Source organism: Grampus griseus (genome assembly GCF_964374135.1).
Source record: "Grampus griseus genome assembly, chromosome: 10".
Lineage (NCBI taxonomy): Eukaryota > Metazoa > Chordata > Mammalia > Artiodactyla > Delphinidae > Grampus > Grampus griseus.
In genome coordinates this window covers 76,273,608-76,292,597 of record NC_139004.1, presented here as the reverse complement: position 1 = coordinate 76,292,597, position 18,990 = coordinate 76,273,608, and the positions used below count along the sequence as shown (strand labels likewise).

General features: G+C 48.0%; 1 protein-coding gene across 2 annotated transcripts in view; it reads right to left on the bottom strand.

The window, feature by feature from the left end:
* Positions 1 to 12,598, bottom strand: part of PTPRG (protein tyrosine phosphatase receptor type G) — a 732,636-nt gene extending 720,038 nt beyond the window's left edge. For both annotated transcript variants that reach the window (XM_082663439.1, XM_082663438.1), the window contains exon 1: positions 12,386 to 12,598. In XM_082663439.1, the coding sequence (XP_082519565.1) occupies positions 12,386 to 12,470 (85 nt within the window). In that variant the 5' untranslated portion in view covers positions 12,471 to 12,598. The remainder of the gene's footprint in view (positions 1 to 12,385) is intronic.
* Between the last annotated feature and the right edge of the window lie 6,392 nt (positions 12,599 to 18,990).

Below are 18,990 nucleotides of genomic sequence, written 5' to 3'. Positions count from 1 at the left end.
CAGTAATGAGAATACCAAGGGTAACCTAAGGCTGTTTCTTCAGGCAGCGGGTATTTAGGGAAAATTAAAACCTAATAGACCTTTTAATACATCTCCGTCAACAGACAATGTTCCTGAGTGGTCACGTGTGCCTTAATTCATCCACCACCTACTCTGCCAGCAGAGAAGGAACATGATATCATCCAGAAAGCCAAATTCAAATTCTGATCCCACTACTTCATTAACTGTGGGATCGTTGCTCTCCCCCGAGTTCCAGCCCTCCCACCTTTTCTTAGGGTTGCATGGTGTTAACTGAGGGTGTAGTTATGCAAGCACTTCTTTCATAAATCTTAAGCAACAGCTATTAAAAACAGGTACCATTTATACCGTCCTATGCGCCTAACGCTTTCCTGGTGCTTTGCACACAGGATCTCATTCCACGTTCGCAAGGACTCTGGGATATTGAAACTCCCATTCTACGGATGAGAAAAACAGTCAAGTAGGTACAGACCCAAGTTAGTACAGGACAAAGCTCAGATTCACTAACTTGAGCCAGTTAACTTGACTGACAGATCTGTGCAATTCCAAAAACATGCATTTGCCACTGGCCTCTTTCATCTGAATCCACCCATCTTAAGTCTCATTTCCTCAAAACCCTGTTAAAGGTCCCTAGGCATCTGAGAGTTATTTCCACAGACTGCTTTGTTTATCTGGTCAGAGTGCTTACAGTTCCCCCAGCTTCTCCAGAAATCAATTTTCCCTCGACTCAGCATCTCGAGTGAAGACACAAACCTCAGGAACCAGCAGGTCTGTCACATCAGTTAATACACTGCAGTAACTGAGACGTTTTTCTTTTAAAAAGCACATCCTAAAAAGGTCCAGAAAGAACTCTAATGCCAGAGTCACCCACCCTCTATCACATAAAATAATTTCAGCAGTTTCTGTGCAAATTGACCAATTGAGAAAATAAGGGGCTGATGCCTAAAACTGTCAAGTGATTTTCCGCACCCTCCACACGTGGCCTCTGCACACACGTAAGCAGAGAAAATGACTAGTTTTGGAAGGGAAAATAACTGGCTGGGAGACGAATAAAAGAGGGCAGGCACTGAGTAGCGATGTGCGCTAGAAAACTTAACTTATGCCTAAGCACATTTGGACTGACATGATGCACAGCTAACACCTGTTCAACCAAGGGCATTAGACAACATGGTCGAACCGATACCTGTCAAGCAAGCCCAAATGGTCAGTTCGGGCAAGCCCTTCTCCTAGACCAACCTGCCCAAAGCCATTACCAGGCAACAGATCAACATTCATCTTCACGCTCTACAGTCAGCTCAGGCAAGTTCTGCTGCCCTCTACCTACCTGGTGTCGCTGTCACCAGGACAACCAAAGCAGAAGTGAGACCGCCTACTTCTCCTGGATGACCCTACAGCCAAGGTCATTTCTGATGCAAATGAACACCAGATTCACAGAATTTAGCCTAAATTATTGCACAAGAGAGAAAAAAAGGTTTGTGACCATCAAAACCTAACCCTGCTGCCCCATGAGACATCTGACTCCTAATTAGAATATATCATTTTCAGCAATAGATACCCTGGTGACCAGTAATACAAAGTACAAATTTAGCTTCTCCGTTTTTAAAGATGGACTTCAAACACCATGACAATATATATAAACTCTGAATTCTCTTAAGAAAGATGTTGACCTTGGATATCATGTCTCTTAAGAGGATGCAATGTGACATTTCTGGAAAACACATACAATGATATTATTACTGTCTTGGAAATGTCCTGTAAGTGTTCTAGAGAGCATTAGCTGCTCATTCTCTCAGTGCTCAAAAATGACTACCACCACCTAGATACTGAGGATTCAGCAGGTGGAAGGACTGAAGTCTTGCCCTCAAAGGGCATGGAGCCTAATTAGGCTCTAAGTCATACACAAACAATTCACACAGATGTACCGTATATTATAATGACTACTTAAAGAACACGTGCTGGAATTAGGGTGAAGGAATTGCCTCCTCAAATCTTCCAAATGCCCATACCAAAAGCTGGACACTCTACTCCATCCAAAGTTCAGGTTTTTCTATGTTGTTGTTGGATGAATTAAGATATGTGATGTTTCCAACACAGATTAGAAATCCATACATGTGTCACATGCGAAAAATTATTAGACCAGGAAGATTATATGAAAAAATTAAGCTCTTTGGCAAGGGACCCACCAAGGTGACATCTCCAATATTAATTTACTAGATTCTACTGTATTGGTCACTGGCCTTCTGTCTCTTACCCCCCATATCATGCCCTTCTTGGGGAGTTTGGTGACAAGAAAGTGACCAAGGGCACTAGTTCTTAAATGAGAAACTTTTTAAAACTGAACAAGCCAACAGCAATTTAATCAGCAGTAAACCTGCCACATTATTATGAAGTATCCAAGCAGCAGGCTATGTGCAGAGCCAAAAAAACAACACAACAGGAGCGGTGAACTTCAGACCCATAGGAAGGGCGCCAGTTCACCAGCCAGTGATGCACTTGGTTGCGCTAGCACACGCGCACACATACACACATACACACAAGCAATCCAGGGAATCAAAACCCCAAACAACAGCAAAAAAAAGAAAAAGAGAAAGGAAAAAAAAACCTGTCCCTCAGGTAGAAATCTAGAAATCACCTATGCAGGTGGCAAACACCTCCAGAGATCAGCTGAGAATTGTAAATAACCACTGCAGCCCAGGTGAGGGCCCCATCGCAAGGGGCGCCCACTATTTAATTCCAGCTTACTGCTGTTGCCCAGCAAGACACACGCCCTACGTTGCTATACCTTCCAATTTTCCAGGAGTTGCCCAGACTTTTATGAGAAGCCCCCATGAGGGCAGGAGTCTCCGTCCGTTTTGGTCACCACGGTCTCCCCAGTGCCTGGCTCGCTGCAGGCATTCAGGATACACTTGTGGATGACATGAATGAGAAATGCCCTGCTTTTTTAATTCAACTGTTTTTCAACACAGTATGGCCAAACAGAGCACGTGCTGGCCAGAGGTGCCCTGCAGAGATCCAAATAACCCGAATGACTGTCCTTTCTCCATTCCTCTTTTCCAGGGTAAGCTCAGGAACTACCTTGGGGATTTCTTTTTAGACAAAGAATCCTGCCACCACCATCCCAATCCTAAATCACATTCAGTAGTTTTAAAATCCAGGCATAACTTCATTGGCATGAGCAAACTTCCTTTTTTCCTTTTTTTTAACCTGGACTCCAGGAGAAATCAGGTTTCCTGTTTTAAAAAAATATATAGCTTACAGGCATTTCATTAACCAAGATCCACTCACTACCTTGTTTGCTAACTCGCCCAGGATATTGTGCAGCAGGGTTTGAGAAATAATCAAAGGGTTCTTAACACCTTAAAAAGCAAACTCTCAGAGTAAAGCTAACCGGAAGGACCCCTCACAAATCACATTATAATATGGACTGGGAATCTGAGTTGTGTATTGCAGAAAGGCCACAACCTCCCAAACCACCCAGTGTGTAATCAACAATCCCTAAAAATTCCAGAAGAATTTTAGAAGCCATTTAGTTAAGGGTGAGGAAAACAACCCCAAAGAAACTGAGGGTCTTGCCCCGATCCCACAGCTGGCTTGGTGGGCTTCCATAGCTAGTTCTAAACTCCAGAGAAAAAATCCAAAACCCAAAACCATCTCGTGCCAAGCACAACTCTCTTAGACATTTTCCTGAAGTCGTAATTCAGAGCCTGCAGGCCACACTCAAATGATACATGGGATGATAATAATACCCCATTATTATAACATAACCATCGTATTCAACGCCCCAAACGCCCCAAGTTCTCAAATTATAAACTAAATCAATTTAGATCTTTTTGAAGAGGATTCAGAAAAACTCACCACCAGCAAACTCACTCTATCAGTTATTATCAGCTTATTCAGAAGCTAAAGTAATTGGCAGAAAGGTCATCTCTTCAATGTAACCAAATAAAATCCTGTAGTAATTGCCTTACTTCCTTACTTAATTGTAGCAAATACAAGAAAACACCTTTATTTCACCCAGTGTTTATGGTACTTGCTTATATGGGAATAGCAGTGTCAAATACAAACGGCTGGGTCTGTCTGGGCCTGCCTGTGCAATTAGGAAAAACATCTTCCAAATGAACAGCAACCGTTCTGACTCGAAATTTTTTTTTTCCATTCATTCATTTATTTATTTATTTATGTTTGTATGCGTTGGGCCTTCCTTGCTTCGCGAGGGCTTTCCCGGCGAGCGGGGACTACTCTTTGTTGCGGTGCACGGGCTTCTCACTGCGGTGGCTTCTCTTGTTGCGGAGCACGGGCTCTAGGCACGTGGGCTCAGAGTAGTTGTGGCTCGCAGGCTCTAGAGCGCAGGCTCAGTAGTTGTGGTGCACGGACTTAGCTGCTCCTCGGAATGTGGGATCTTCCCAGACCAGGGATCGAACCTGTGTCCCCCGCACTGGCAGGCAGATTCTTAACCACTGCACCACCAGGGAAGTCCCTGACTCAAAATAATTCTAAGAGACAACTAGAGAGACATATTTTACGTACCCCCCCCCCAACAAAGGTGACCTTGAACAAGTGACAACCTCCTTTTGGGTTTAGTTTCCTCATCCTCATCCTAAAGTAAGGATACTCACGGTTTCTTCCAGAGAGGATTAAAGGCATATAAGAAGCTCAGACACAGCAGCTAGATCATGGCAAGTGCTTGGTGAGTATGGGCTGTTATAACCATTGTTCCCATTTTAGAGATTCAAAAAATGAGGCCCATTTGCTCAACATAACACTGCTACAACAGATCAAGAATTTCATCCTGGACCTCTGAGGTCTCCCAGACCCCCACTACCACCCAACCCCACTTCCACAGGATGTTGAGGAATTTGCCCAGTGACATAGTGACATGACAGCTACCCAGTGACATAGCCAAGCCCAAGACTACGGCTCTTAACCTCCGCACTCACTGAATTCAAACACTTCAGGAAAAATGATATAATTTAAAAAACGAACAGAACTCACTTTTTATAAATAACCATCGCGTTGTAAATGAATCCTACTGATGATTCGTGACTAACTTGACTCTTGAAAAGTCAATGACATTTCCTCACTAATCTGGACTATGCTTTTATGTCTGGTAAATGGCTAATGGCTGTGTCTCCTACCCAAATTATTCCGAACTGATGAGTTTATCTGATTTAAGTGCACTGTGGAATTCATGTGGCTGCAGTGGTGTCAGAATTCAAACACCTCTTGGATTCATCTAATACCTCATATGAATTCCTCAAAAGTATACCCACTGCAGTATCAACTGACAACCTGCTTCCCTCTCCTTGTTAAGAAAATAGTATCACAGACCCCAAAATAAGAGCAGTTGTCCTATTTTCTTACATGGAAGTGTTACATATTCCATGAACTATGCTTTCATTGCTTCTTTTTTAGTTGCTAGATTTCGGCAGCCAACTGTGTCACTTTGCTACATCCCCAAAATAGCTAAGTCGAGTAGTTTAAAATCATATTTTGTTGTTTGGTCAAAAAACCATCATGCTGATTTCAGTCTGCAAAAAAACTGATTAGAGGGCAGGAGCTTTGCATGCACAGTGTGTGGTTCTCTCTTGTATACTCTGCAGGTCTGAATCCATGAAGACATGGAGACAAGGGCATACGTGTGTTCAAGTGTCACGCAAGTACAAAATAAAAGCAACACCCAAAGACTACTGTTTGCTTCCCATTAGTGGCACACAATTAAAACCCAGAAATGACAGTCAAAGGTAGACCCATTCTCCTTGGTTACCACACAGCACAGTAGGCCTTACAAGGGGGATGGGCATTCCAGGGTGCAGGACCAAGCAGCTCTTTCTACAGAGGATAACACCACACAGGGATCTTGCGTGGTACATTTTAAGCCTGCAGAAAACATTTATCGCCTTTTAAGCAGGGAAAGAGGAGCCTCCTTTGCGATGTGAGCAAGGAGGTTATCTCAGACTTCATGGAGGCTTTCTCATTTCTTTAAACCTCAAAATGTAACCATTTTACTAATTATATGTGGGATGCCCTCATGCCAGCCTCCCTCGCCCTCAAGAGCAAATCCAGGCACAAAAATCATCATGCAAGTTTATATAAATTTTTTCAAAATGTTTTTGTTTTTACATATGTCTTTTTCAGTTCAATTTTCTTCTTTCTCTATACTCCTACCCAAATCTCTTTAACACACACAAAAAATGGTTAATTTATTGAGCACTTACTATTTACCACGTACTGTGCTAAGTCCTTTAGCATGCATTCTCATTCAAGCCTCACAAAGACCTTAGGAGTCAGGGTCCTATCACTATGCCATTTTGCAGAGAAAGAGAGGGCAAAAAAGTGAGGCACAGAGAAGTTAAGTAACTTGTCTAAAGCAGCACAGCTAGTAATGGCAGAGGCCGATTGGCTCGAGATGATATTCCGATATATTTTAAACAACTTCCCACAGCTACATGACTCAGAAAGGAAATAAAAAGTATTAACAAGTTCTAGGCTCCTAAAAGATCTCTCCTTTTCATATGCAGATAAAATAGTACAGTGATTCTCCTTCAGTGGAGAAGTTGCCTTCCATCCTCCACCCCAAAAGCAGCAGGAACACCACCCAATTCAGTTAAGGGGGCTCCGAAAAGAGAAACCGGGCACACCTGGAACCTGGTTAGCTAACTGACATTCCCCGACCCAGCCCTAAGAGCACTTTTTACAATGGTTTTTTTTTTTAATCATCATATCAAGTGCTGTAGTCATAAAAATTTTAAGACTGCATAGGCCTGGCAAGCCAACTCACAAAGATCATATATTTTTTCTGTCAAAACACCAAACATTTTGCTACAAGTCATACCAGATGAAATGGCCCCTCCAATTATAGGTGTCCCTATAGAAGGAGACAACTGCTCATGAAGCCCTCTAGCTACCTCAAGCGATCTTGCACAGCCATCGCTGATAAACCTCACAGTCCTTCTCATAATAGGAAAACCCCACAAACTTATCTGTTATATATTTCAATCATCACAGGCTTTTCTGAAAATGAAATTCACCTACATTACTTCCAATCTTTTTTTTTAAGAGCCATTAACAATTTCTTTGTCTTGAAAATGAGACAAAAAGGAATTGTAGGAAAAAAGCAAGGAGAGGTAAATGGTATTTAAAAACATGCATCATTTTTGGAGTGATTTTTTTGGTTAGAACTCCACGTAAACAAATAAAAAATAAAAAGTCAGGGGCTTCCCTGGTGGCGCAGTGGTTTGAGAGCCCGCCTGCCGATGCAGGGGACACGGGTTCGTGTCCCGGTCTGGGAGGATCCCGCGTGCCGCGGAGCGGCTGGGCCCGTGAGCCATGGCCGCTGAGCCTGCGCATCCGGAGCCTGTGCTCTGCAATGGGAGAGGCCACAACAGTGAGAGGCCCGCGTACCGAGAAAAAAAAAAAAAGTCAAAGCAAAGTCATTAACAGAGAACTTTTTTTACAGGTGGGCATTTGCTCTTGTGAGTGCACACAACACTGCCATAGTTCTGGAACTGGGTCTTTTACAAGCAAGATGGTCACTTCCATTTCTCAGACAGGCAAACAAAGGTATGGGATCGTTTAATCATTTGGGAATACTTACTGAGGGCCTAATGCGTACCAAGGTAACCTCATTCTGGTTCAAATTCAGCAACGGCCCAGGGAATTCCACAAGCAGCTCTCACCGCCTGTTGGGGGCAGGCTATTCTCAGAAGAACATTCTCACTTTCCTGAGCCCCTCCCTCAGTAGCTACCAGCTTTGCCCAGATCAAGCTCAGACGGAGAACTAAATGTGGAGGCAGGGCACATCTCCTTCGCTTCCTTTATATTGTTAGATACACAGACCTTTTATTCTTTACACAGCCAGCCAAAAACGCAGCTTCACTCATTACCACCCCTCACCTGATAATGGTCAACCTATAACCAAAGCCCACCAAGAGCTTACTGGGGGATTCAAGCACTTTTATCACTTTTGAGATAACTTCAGATGCTTTGAATTTCTCCCATAAAGTCTGATTTATGAAATGTGACTACATGAAAGATATGCCCTAGAATTAAAGTGTTAATCACAACTTTTCTTCATTCTTGCAACTCAGAATGCACACCTATGTTACAGCTTTATCCTGCTTAGGAATGACATTGCTGAAGGTATATTCAGATTTAAAAAAAAAAAAAAAAAAAAAAACTTTCACCATAAAAGGAAAGAGGTAAAGCAACAAAGCACCAGCAACACTTTATTGCTTTCCTCACCTAGGTACGGCTAATGTGTCCAGGCTGTCCTTTTGGTCAAGAAGTTTCCAGGAAAATGAGGGAGGGGTAAGGAAGTAGAAGGGGATAATAATAATTGTTCTGGGGCATTTTAAATGCTCTTTCATAAAAAGCAAGAAAGTTCATTTCAATTAGTGCAGTGATATGTAACTGATTATACTACAGTAACTTGGGAGTTTTTCAGAATAGAAAGATGCATCAGAAAGGGTTTTTGTTTTATTTTGCTGTGTTAAATCATCAGCATTCCCCATACTGCCTCATTTAAACAATGTTATCTTTTATCCTGTGAAAACGGGTCCATAATTAAGGGGAGATGCCCAGAGCTTCACAACTGTTTAGTTCTTTTTCTCATTTCAGCCAACCTTTCCAATAGCCATTCTGCCTGTGGCAACAGCAACTTCCCTACTTCCAAAAGGTCCTGTCATGCCTATTTGTACTAATATTCTTCATCAACTCTGTAATATGAGCACTGTTTAGAAGGAAACATCGAAAATTTTATGCCATGACTGCATTAGAGGGAACCAAGTTTCAAGACTAGATAAAGATCCTCCATTTTCAAATAAGACACTTCGGGGAAGGGGCTGTGGCGGGGGGGCATGGTTTCTCACCCCATCCCTGAAGAGTAAGACTGCTGACTTACAAATGTTACTTTTGCATTTTTCTAATAAGTCCATAGAGGCTGTCCACCAGGACTAAAGCATGTACATGCAAATACACCAAGAGACAGCTCAGAGGGAGATTCGCAGGACATCAATCGTGGATCCTCTGATTCTGACACATCCAAGGTACACAGCAGAGCTTACCCATCTGAAATGTTTCCAACATCAGCCTCCTAGATGTAATGTAATTACTGTACAAAACATCAGAATCAAAGAGAAGGGTTTCAACTCTGAGGGCAGAAAGAGAAGTCAATTAAAAAAAAAAATTAAGTTTCCGCTGAATAGCTTAAAAATGTAAAATGTTAACCCTTCCAAATAACATAATTTATTTGCTGTTGGAGGCACTTAAATTCTCAATGGAGATATATACACCAAATGCTTAAATGAACTGTGTGTAAGATTTGCTTTAAAATAATGAGGTGTTGGGGAGGATGGGGTGGGTAAAGGAAGAGGGAAAATTGAGTTGTAACTGTTACAGCTGAGTAGGGGGTTCACAGGGTCCCATTATATTTTTCCATTTTTGTAAGTTTTTCCATAATAGAGTATTTTTTTTAGATGTCAGAAAACAACGTCCTATGCACTACATCATGTTGATAACACTTGTGCTCTGGAAAATGGAAACATCAGTTGAAACATTAATGGCGACACAGGTCCCACACCTGCCATACTGCCGTTGAGAGACTAAAAGCCACTGCTTCCCATCCTCTGGGGAAAGACTCAGGCCAGGGCAATGTTTCCAAAACCCTCCCAAATTAAAGTTACCCTCTATCTTTCACAGGAGCTGAGAACAAATGTATCAGAAAAGTTCGCACAATTCTGAGAGGAAACAAACATAATAACCAACAAGGGATTTTGGTGAAGATGTCACAAGGAGGACCCTAATCCAACACCAGAATCATCTTTATCCCTCGTGTCAAGCAGGTAAAGCCTTCTCAGGTCAGGCCTGGCAAGAAGGGGCGTCCCAAAGAGAACTCGGGTCCCCACCGGTTGAGAGCCGCCCAGGAGAACCAGGGTGGAGCTGAGGCCGCCTCTCCGCTCCCAGGCGCATCTGCAGCGGCCCAGCCTCCAGCCCCAGCCTCATCCCACCGCGGCCCCACGGCACCTAGGCGGGTGGAGGTGGCGGGAGTCTGACGAGTGGCTCGGGGGCGCCCCCTGAGGTCCAGCAGCGTCGCAGCAGTTTTGGAAAATGGAAAGCAGACGTCTCCGCCTCTTGACATTTTAACTTTGGTTGCAAAGGCTGCTGCTGTACCCTCTCCGGGCGCACTTTCCCAAACCACAGCCCTCCTTCCCCGCGCCTCGCACTACTGCCCCTTCCCTTTCCGACACCCTACGGCTCCCGAACCACGGAATGGGCTATTTATTTACCTCGTAGCGTGAGCACGCACAGAAAATGTGGAAGACGAAAACTGTCCCAGCCCGACGCAGGCGGCATCACTGGTGGTCCCATTTTGGATTTCAAGGCTTCCTCAGACATCAGAAAAAAGAAATCGCGTCTTGGCCCACTGACTGCACACCCAAGTGTAAGGAGAAGGCCAGAAGTGGAATTAGAAATTCCCCGTATTTCGCAAGGCTGCTCCCCTGCTGCCTCCCACTCACCCCCATTAAAACGTGACCCTTAAGAAGTTCAACCCCAGTGTGCACCTGAGCCCACTCAGACGGCAAGTCCACGACACAGAAAAAAGTCTAGGAAGCTCAATGATTAACACAAATACTGAGCACTGGGGAAGCAGGGGGGATGTTTAAGGGTAAACGTCCACACCGCCCCCGGGTCCCAGTGGAGGCAGGACCCTGGTGAGCAAACCCCAGGCCTCGGGTGAGTGTGAACGCACGTCCTCGCTCGGCATCCGAGCTGGGGTTCTGGGCTGTGGCCGGAGTTCCGTGCGGTTCCGGGGACAGGAGAATGCCCAAAGGGAAATGCGAGGTGCCCGAAGAAAAAACAGTGCTTTGCTTCTCTGCCCCTCGAGGCCACCCCCGTGCCTGCAAAGGGGAAACTCGCTGCCAGTCCCCGAGGGCAGCAAGAGCGCCCGCGACCTCATCCAGGGCGCACGACGGAGGTGGGGGAGCCGGTGCACCAAAACCGTGCGCTCGGGCCACCCGGGGACAGGCGGTTATGACAAGGGGGAGCAGAAACATCGGGAGGCAGGTTCCTTTTTTTCTGGATAACACCCTCCTCCAAATATCCAGGAGCTGGTGGATGAGAAGGCAGAAAAGCGGGGGGGGGGGGGGTTCCCTGTCCTTAGGAGAGCAAAGGATGAAAAACGAATCGCTCCCTTCTTCCCACCCCTTCCCCGACTAAGGGCACAGGACAAGGCCTCCACCTGGGGGAGGGGGCTGGACAGACCGAAGGGAGCTCAGGGCTGCAGCCTGGGGGGAAAGGGGAGGCTACAAGAGGAAAGAGGGAGACAGCTGGCTTCTGCCCTCCCCTAGTGGAAAGAGGAGGTGGGGGGGTCGGCCGGTGGAGGGCTGGAAGTGGAGGGTCGCCGAGCCGCACACCGCTACGTGCGGTGATTTATTATCTTCATCAATGGCCAATACTTTTCCTGTCTTAACCCGACCAGAAAGGAGCGGGTCTGGGTCTGCCAGCCGCGAACAGCCTGCAAAAGGGTAAAGATGAAGGTAGGCAAGGCGCGAGACAGAAAAAAATCCGCCCCGGCACGAACAGCAATTCAGTTGCCGACCCGCCCGCCCCCCCGCCCCCAGACCCGAGCAGCCCAGCCAAGCAGAGTTGGGGGATAAAGGGGCCGCGAGCCCGGGCTGCGGGAGCCACGAATCTCCCTAAACCGCCTGCTCCCTGCCCTCCCACCGCTCCCAGGCCCCCGCGCCCAGGAAGGCTCCATCGCGCCGGCACCGAAGCTCAGCCCGTGCCCCAGCCCCGAGCCAGGGTCGTCCCTGACCCCCGAGACCAGAACGCAGGCTGCTTCCAACATCTCCAGTCCGCCACGGCCAGCCTCCAGCTTCCATTCCCCGAACACTAGCCTCTCCAAAGAGTCGGGGAGCAGCAAATCAAGTCCCCCCCTTCTGAGCCCCTTCAACCCTCGCCTGAGCGAGGGACGCACCCTGGGCCCCCCAAACCCACAGACATACTCCCCATGGCCCCAATCTCCCCAACAGTCCCAGAGCGCTAGCTCTCCCGAACAGCGGCGGGTCAACAGAACGAGTCTTTTCTCCTGACTCCGACTCCCCCGGGCCCCCTAAACCCGAGACACACTCCTGCGGCCCCTGTCCCCCTCCCCGGCCAGCCCCTGCTTCCACCGTGCCCAACCACCAGCCTCCCAAATTACGCCGCCAGAACCAGCGGAGCGGCTCCCTCTCTCCTCCGCGGGCGTCGACCCTCCTCCACCCTCTCCGGGGTCTCCGGGACGGGCACCCGAGCTCCATGCCCCGGCGGCAACTCCGCATCCCCCGCGCGCGCTGCCCAGGGCCGCGTCCCCTCGGCGGCCGGCACTCACCGGGGAAGCACACGACATAATGGAGCACGGAACTGGTGATTTTCAGGAACAAAATCCACCAACACGGTTCCAGTAACCTCCGCATGTCCGAAAACGCACATCGAAAAGAAGAAAGCGGGGGGGGGTAAACTTGTTGAATAAGTTCTTGCCTCGGTGTAAGCCTTCGCTAAGCCCGGGCTCTTCCCTTGCTAGTCCGCTCTACTGGGCCCCCACGCTCAGCGGACCGAGTCCCCCTGGAATCCGGGAAGCCGCCGAGCGCCCCCCGGAAAACCTCAAAAAGTGACCGAGAACGCGGAGCCACGCTGGGGACGATCCTCGGCGGAGAAGGGCTGCTTTCCGTTCAAAAAGGAGCGAGCCGAGCGGGCAGGGCGAGGAGTCGGCGGGCGGCAGTGATGCCTGGGGCCCGGGGTAGGCAGGGACCGCAGGCGGCGGCGGCGAGCAGCCGAGGATCCCCAACTTGAGTCGGCAGCGCAGCCCGAGAGCCGGCGGGCGGCGGCGGGGCTGAGCGCGGCGCTGCGTCTCCGGGCTTCAGGCAGGCAGCTCCTTCCAGGGCCCGGGGAAGGAAGAAGGCATGTTTGCGAGCGGGGAAGGGGCGGGTAAAGGCGGGGGGAGCGAAGAGCCCCCCAAAATAGAAACAGCCAGAGGAAACCGAGGGAAACACAAAGGATCTCAGAGGGACGCTGGGGCGAGGGCGCCTTCAGTCCATGCTCCTGAAAGTTGTGGCTCTGGCGCGAGCTGGGGAGGATCGGGGAGCGCGGGGCTGGAAACTAGCCATGCCTCCATACAGGAAGTAACATGTGAGCATGGATCCTGGCAGAGACTTTAAAGCCGGCGAGCGAGCGAGCAAGGGGCGCGCGGCGGCGGTGGCGGCGGCGCGCGACCCGGGGCGCGCAGCCGGGCTGCCGGCGGCGGGTGCGCGCGCCCCGTGCTCTTAAAGCAGCCGCACTCGGCTCCCAGCTCGCAGGCGTCTTACAACCCGGTTCTCCCCGCCCACAGCCCCGGGTGCTGCAGTGTCGTCTGGGGCAGTTTCGGGGCTAGGGGCCGCTCTGGACGGGTCTCGGAGAGGAGGAGGAGAGCGACTGCCTTTGGGACCGGCGAGTCTCTCCCAGATTCCCGTCCTGCGAGTTCTTAAAGACGCCGCGCTGCGAGCGGGCTTGGCGAGGTTTCCCCCGCCCCCTCTGCGTTGCTCGCGTATCCGAGACTTGGGGGGGCCCAGTCTCCGGTTTGAGGAGAGGTTGGGGCGGCCTGCTGCCTTTACAGGGCAAGGAGGTTTCACGTTGGGTTTCTTCGCCCTGGCAGCACCGCGGTGGGGCGCTTCCTGCCCGCCCCCTGTTCACTCCATGCTCGCGCCCCCAACCCGGCGAATGCCCCCGCCTGGAAACAAAGCCAAGCGGCCTTCGCACTCGGGCTCCGCGTTGGGGTTTAATTTCTTTCTTTTTTTTTCTTCTTGGGCTTCCTTTGGTCTTGTTCCCGGCCAGGGAGAGGTGGGGGAGGGGAGAAATATCTCTCCTAGGCTTGCAAAAACCAGCCCTTTCGAGTCCCACACACCATTTCCCCGCGCCACGGTAGATCAGTGGCGGAGTTTTCCCAACTCGCCGCTCCACGGGAGGAGGGAAGGTTCCCGCACCACAGCCTGCTGGTGGGGAGGGTGCAGGAAGTGCGCCTCTTACCCCTGGCTGGGTGAAAGCTGCGCCGCGGGGCAGGACCGATTTCCTGGCAGCTACCCCGGGGAGCGGCAACCACTTTAGCAATCGTGGAGAGGCGTCCGGGGGAAATGGAGGACTGGGCTTATCTGTAATGAGTTTTGTCCCTAGGCTCTTGGTGAGAAAGATCTTTATCGCTTAGACTTCTTAGCGCCCTATTTTTCCCCCTTACGCCGTGCTAAAAGTGGGGGATGAGGGCTATTGATTAAACGTGTAATTGAGCCAAGGTGATTAGCCATTTGTAATTTTTGCCTAATTTTTCTGCGTCTGTTTAAAAGCCATCTTGACTTGTTTTTAACGTGCCCCTGCTGTTTCATCCCACCACGCAGGGTCTCCCACCCACCCAAACATCCGAACCGGATGCAAGGTTTTCAAATAATATACAGATGTTCCAGATCCTCCCGCAAGATGTGATTAGGGAAGCACTTTCACACCCACACGTCCAAAAGAAAAATCTTTGAAAAGTTACATTTGGGATTACGGACTAATAAAAGCCAGGAAGTTCCCTGGGAGGGCCAGCGCTCTATCTTTAGCAAAACGGGGGTGAACACCCTCCCCCAGGGTGGGGAATGAGTCGAGTTTATTTGCTTTGGGATTTGGGCCTTCCTGGTTTTGTTGGAATCCTGACTCCCCCATAAATGCTGGGAGAGGGTCAGTTTTCTTGGGAGTGTTGTATTTAAGGGTTGTCCATTGGTCAGTGGGAGCTTTGAGAGACGTTCTTATGACCCCTGCGTGTATGATTACCTCATTAAAAATTGCGTGATAGGGCTTCCCTGGTGGCGCGGTGGTTGAGAGTCCACCTGCCGATGCAGGGGACACGGGTTCGTACCCCGGTCCGGGAAGATCCCACATGCCTCGGAGCAGCTGACCCCGTGAGCCATGGCCGCTGAGCCTGCGCGTCCGGAGCCTGTGCTCCGCAACGGGAGAGGCCACGACAGAGAGAGGCCCGCGTACTGCAAAAAAAAAAATTGCGTGATAAAATGGAGAAATCTGTGGAATTTCAATCAGGACAGAACACCTGGATAGACATCCGCAGGTGAGTTTCCTCCTTTGCAAAATAACGTAATAAAAACTGCCATTTGTGGGATGCTTACTACCTACCAGGTATTGTGCTAAATTCTTTCTCTAAGCTCTTCATTCCATAAATTTATTGAGCACTTATTGAGGGAGGGAGGGGGCGACTGGGAACACAGCCATGAACAAAAAGGGCAGGCCTGTGACCTGTATGGAGCTTACCTTCCAAAGTACAGGATACACTCTCAGAATCCTTACAACAGTTCTGCCAGCAGTAAGAATTATTTTGCCCTTTTATAGACAAGGAAACATACTCAGAGGAGTAAAATAATGGACCCCTAGCTAGTGAGTAGCAGAGCTGAGATTCTCAGGTCTGTCTGCCTCCACAGATGTGAAAAGGCAAAGAAATGATGGTTTGAGAAGACACTAAAATGTGGGATGGAGAGACCTCAAATGGGTTTGGAGACAGAATTATCACTAGCCTCATAATATAGGAGGCCCCCACATTAAAAATTAACATTAAATTAGGTCTGGGCTGGTGACTATCCTGGGGCCCTAGGCTGAAGTATACCAGGAACTGCTCTTGGAAGCACCCTCCGACAACCCAGGCCCCATTAGTTCCCATAATAAAGTAGAATGTTATAGGCATACCACATGGGATGGCTTTTCATTCATTCTACAACCAGTTACAGAATAGCTCATGCACACCAGACACTCTACCAAGTGTCAGTGGCACAAAATGACAGGCAGTGGACCTGACAATGCTCTCACCTGCTGATTACAACTCCCCAGGTGATGTGGGAGCTGCATGATATGGTGAGCGCTCCAGGACAGTCGGTGTGAAGGGCCATATGAGTGCCACAAAAGGTGAGGAGAACCCCATGGGAAAATAAGAAGGCCGCAAAGAGAAGGTGCTGGTTTGGGTAATAAATTATCCCCAAACTTAGTGTCTTAAAACAATACATGTTTATTATCTCACAGCTCCGTAGGTCAGAAGTTGGGGCACAGCATAACCGGGTCCTCTGCTCCAGGTCGCCCTAGGCTGAAATCAAGATGTTGGCCAGGGGTTCTCATCTGGAGCCTAGGGTCCTCTTCAAAACTCATTCAGATTGTTGACAGAATTCAGTTTTTTTGTTTTTCAAGAATTTAGCCCTTTGTAGTTGTAGGCTGGAGGTCCCTATTTTCTTGCTGGCTGTTGGCTAGAAGTCAGTCTCTGGCTAGAGGCCACCTTCAGGTCCCAGCCAAGTGGGCCCCTCACAAAATAACAGCTTACCTCTTTAAAACCAACAGGAGAATCGCCCTCCAGTTGGCTATGAAGGAGTCCTGGGAATGACAATGCCATCACTTTTGCCATATGACGTAACCTAATTAAGGAGTGACTATCCTATTACGTTCACAGGTCTCACCCACTCTCAGAAGAGGGGATTATAAACCAGGGGTAGGAATCTTGGGTATCATCTTAGAATTCTGCCTACCATAGTGCTGGTGATCTATCTTGAGTATAGACTGGTGGTTAAAAGCAATAGCTCCCAAACCATTCTATTTGGGTTCTGATACTTATATCTGCTTGACTTTGGGCAACTTAACCACTTGACTTTTCATCACTTACGTGCCTCAGTTTCCTCATGTGTAAAGAGGGAATAATAACTATACCTACTCTTAGGCTACTCTCCAGTAGCCTTAAATTGAGAAGATTAGAAGGAGTTAAAAAGAATAAAGTACTTAGAGCAGTGCCAGGTGCCTAATAAGCATTTGATAAACATAAACTATTACTGTTATTTTCTTAACAAGCTTAAGCAATAAGGAGTGAACATCCGTCTTTTTCTACCTGCTCGGCCTCCATTTCTTTTCTTCTAGTAAATGCATTCCAGTTTCCTTTGTGCTCATCTCCCCAGATGGTCTTGGGAAGCCTAACCCTGTATTCCTCCATCACTACCCTCTGCCTCTCCACCTCACTGGCTCACCTCACCTGTCCCAGCCTGACTGTTTGGACCATCTCAACCCGCTGGCCTGATTGACTTAGAGATGGCCACATGTTTCCACCTGCTCCAATGAAAGTTAAACTCCCTCCTGGGTTTGCCACACTGGATAGACTTCAGCCTTGAGAAGCAAGGAGGTCCCGACTTGACAAGAGCCCGCTTGGGGTGAAGTGGACACACAGAGGAAAGCAAAGGTGGGTGGTAGGGGCCAACAAACCTCTGATATCATCACTTGTATCCTTGGATTAAGTCTTACGTGAAGCCAGACCAGACCATGGGCTTTTCAGTTACTTAGGCTGATAAATCCCTTTTATTCCTTTTACCTCTTTGAGTTGGGTTTTTATTAAATTGGAACTAAAACCTTGAAACCTGGAACTTATGGCAAAAGATAAGTGAAACATCCACATTTTTCATTTTTCCAAAAAAGAAGCAGGAGCTCTTAGAATTAAGTGCTTTAGCTGAGGTGATTGAGAAAGTAAACAACAGAAGACTCAAGCTTCTGACACCCGGTCTACAGTAGCAATCACTTCTTTCTTGTCGGAAAAAAATCACTCCAAAACTTGGTCACTTGAAACAACCATCATTCTGTTTGTTCTTGATCCTGTAGGCCAGCAATTTGGGCTGAGCTCAGCTAAGCAGTTCAGCTAGTTTTGTCTGAGGTCATACATGCAGCTACGGCACCAGCTTCCAGAGGCTCATCTGGGTCTGCACAGTGCAAGATGGCCTCAGTCACATGCCTGACAATTGGTGCTGGCTGTTGGCTGAAGCCCCCCAGCCAATGACATCTCCAGTAGCCTCTCTCAGACTTATTCACAAAGATGTCTCAGGCCAGTAGGACAGAGAGTGGAAGCTACAAGGCATCTTGAGATCTAGACTTAGCAGTGGCATAACATCACTTCCACTGCATTTTATTGGTCAAAGCAAGTCTAAAAGCCCGCAGGTAGGGGAAGGTGGAAATAGCCCCCAGTCCTTGAGGGGAAGAACAGTAAAACTGCATTACACAGAGGCATGAACTATGGCCTTTGCAAACAATCTACTTCATCTACTGTTAATCTAAATGGTGCTGGCATGGGTTGACTTGTGTCCCCCAAAGAAAATATATTGAACTCCTAACCCTTAGTACCTCAGAATGTGAATTTATTTGGAAATTGGATCTTTACAGAGGTAATCAAGTAACAATGAGGTCATTAGGGTGGGGCCCAATCCAATATGATTGGTATCCTTATAAAAAGGGGAAATTTGGACACAGATACCGATAAGCACAGAGAGAAAACGATGTGCAAACACACGGGAAGGAGATGCATGTGACTGGAACAATGCATCTACAAGCCAAGGAACACCAACGACAGATGGCGAACACTAGAAACCAGGAAGGGGGAAGGAAGATTTCCCCTCCATGTTTCAGAAGCAGCATGGCCCTGCTGACACTTTGATTTTGGACTCCTAGCCTCCAGAACTCAAAACTGAGTCATTTGTAGAGACGTGGATGGGCCTAGAGAGTGTCATACAGAGTGAAGTAAGTCAGAAAAACAAATATCGTATATTAACGCACATAGGTGGAATCTAGAAAAATGGTATAGATGACCTTATCTGCAAAGTAGAAATAGAGACACAGACATAACGTAGAGAAGAAATGCATGGATACCAAGGGGGAATGGGGTGGGGTGGGAGGAATGGGGAGGTTGGGATTGACACATATACTATGTATAAAATAGACAACTGAGGGGAACATACTGCATAGCACAGGGAACTCTACTTAATGCACTGCGGTGTCCTAAATGGAAGGGAAATCCAAAAGGGAAGGGATGTATGTATATGTATGGGTGATTCATTTTGCTGTGCAGCAGAAGCTAACACAATGTAAAGCAACTGTACTCCAATAAAAATTAATTTAAAAAAAAAGACTGAT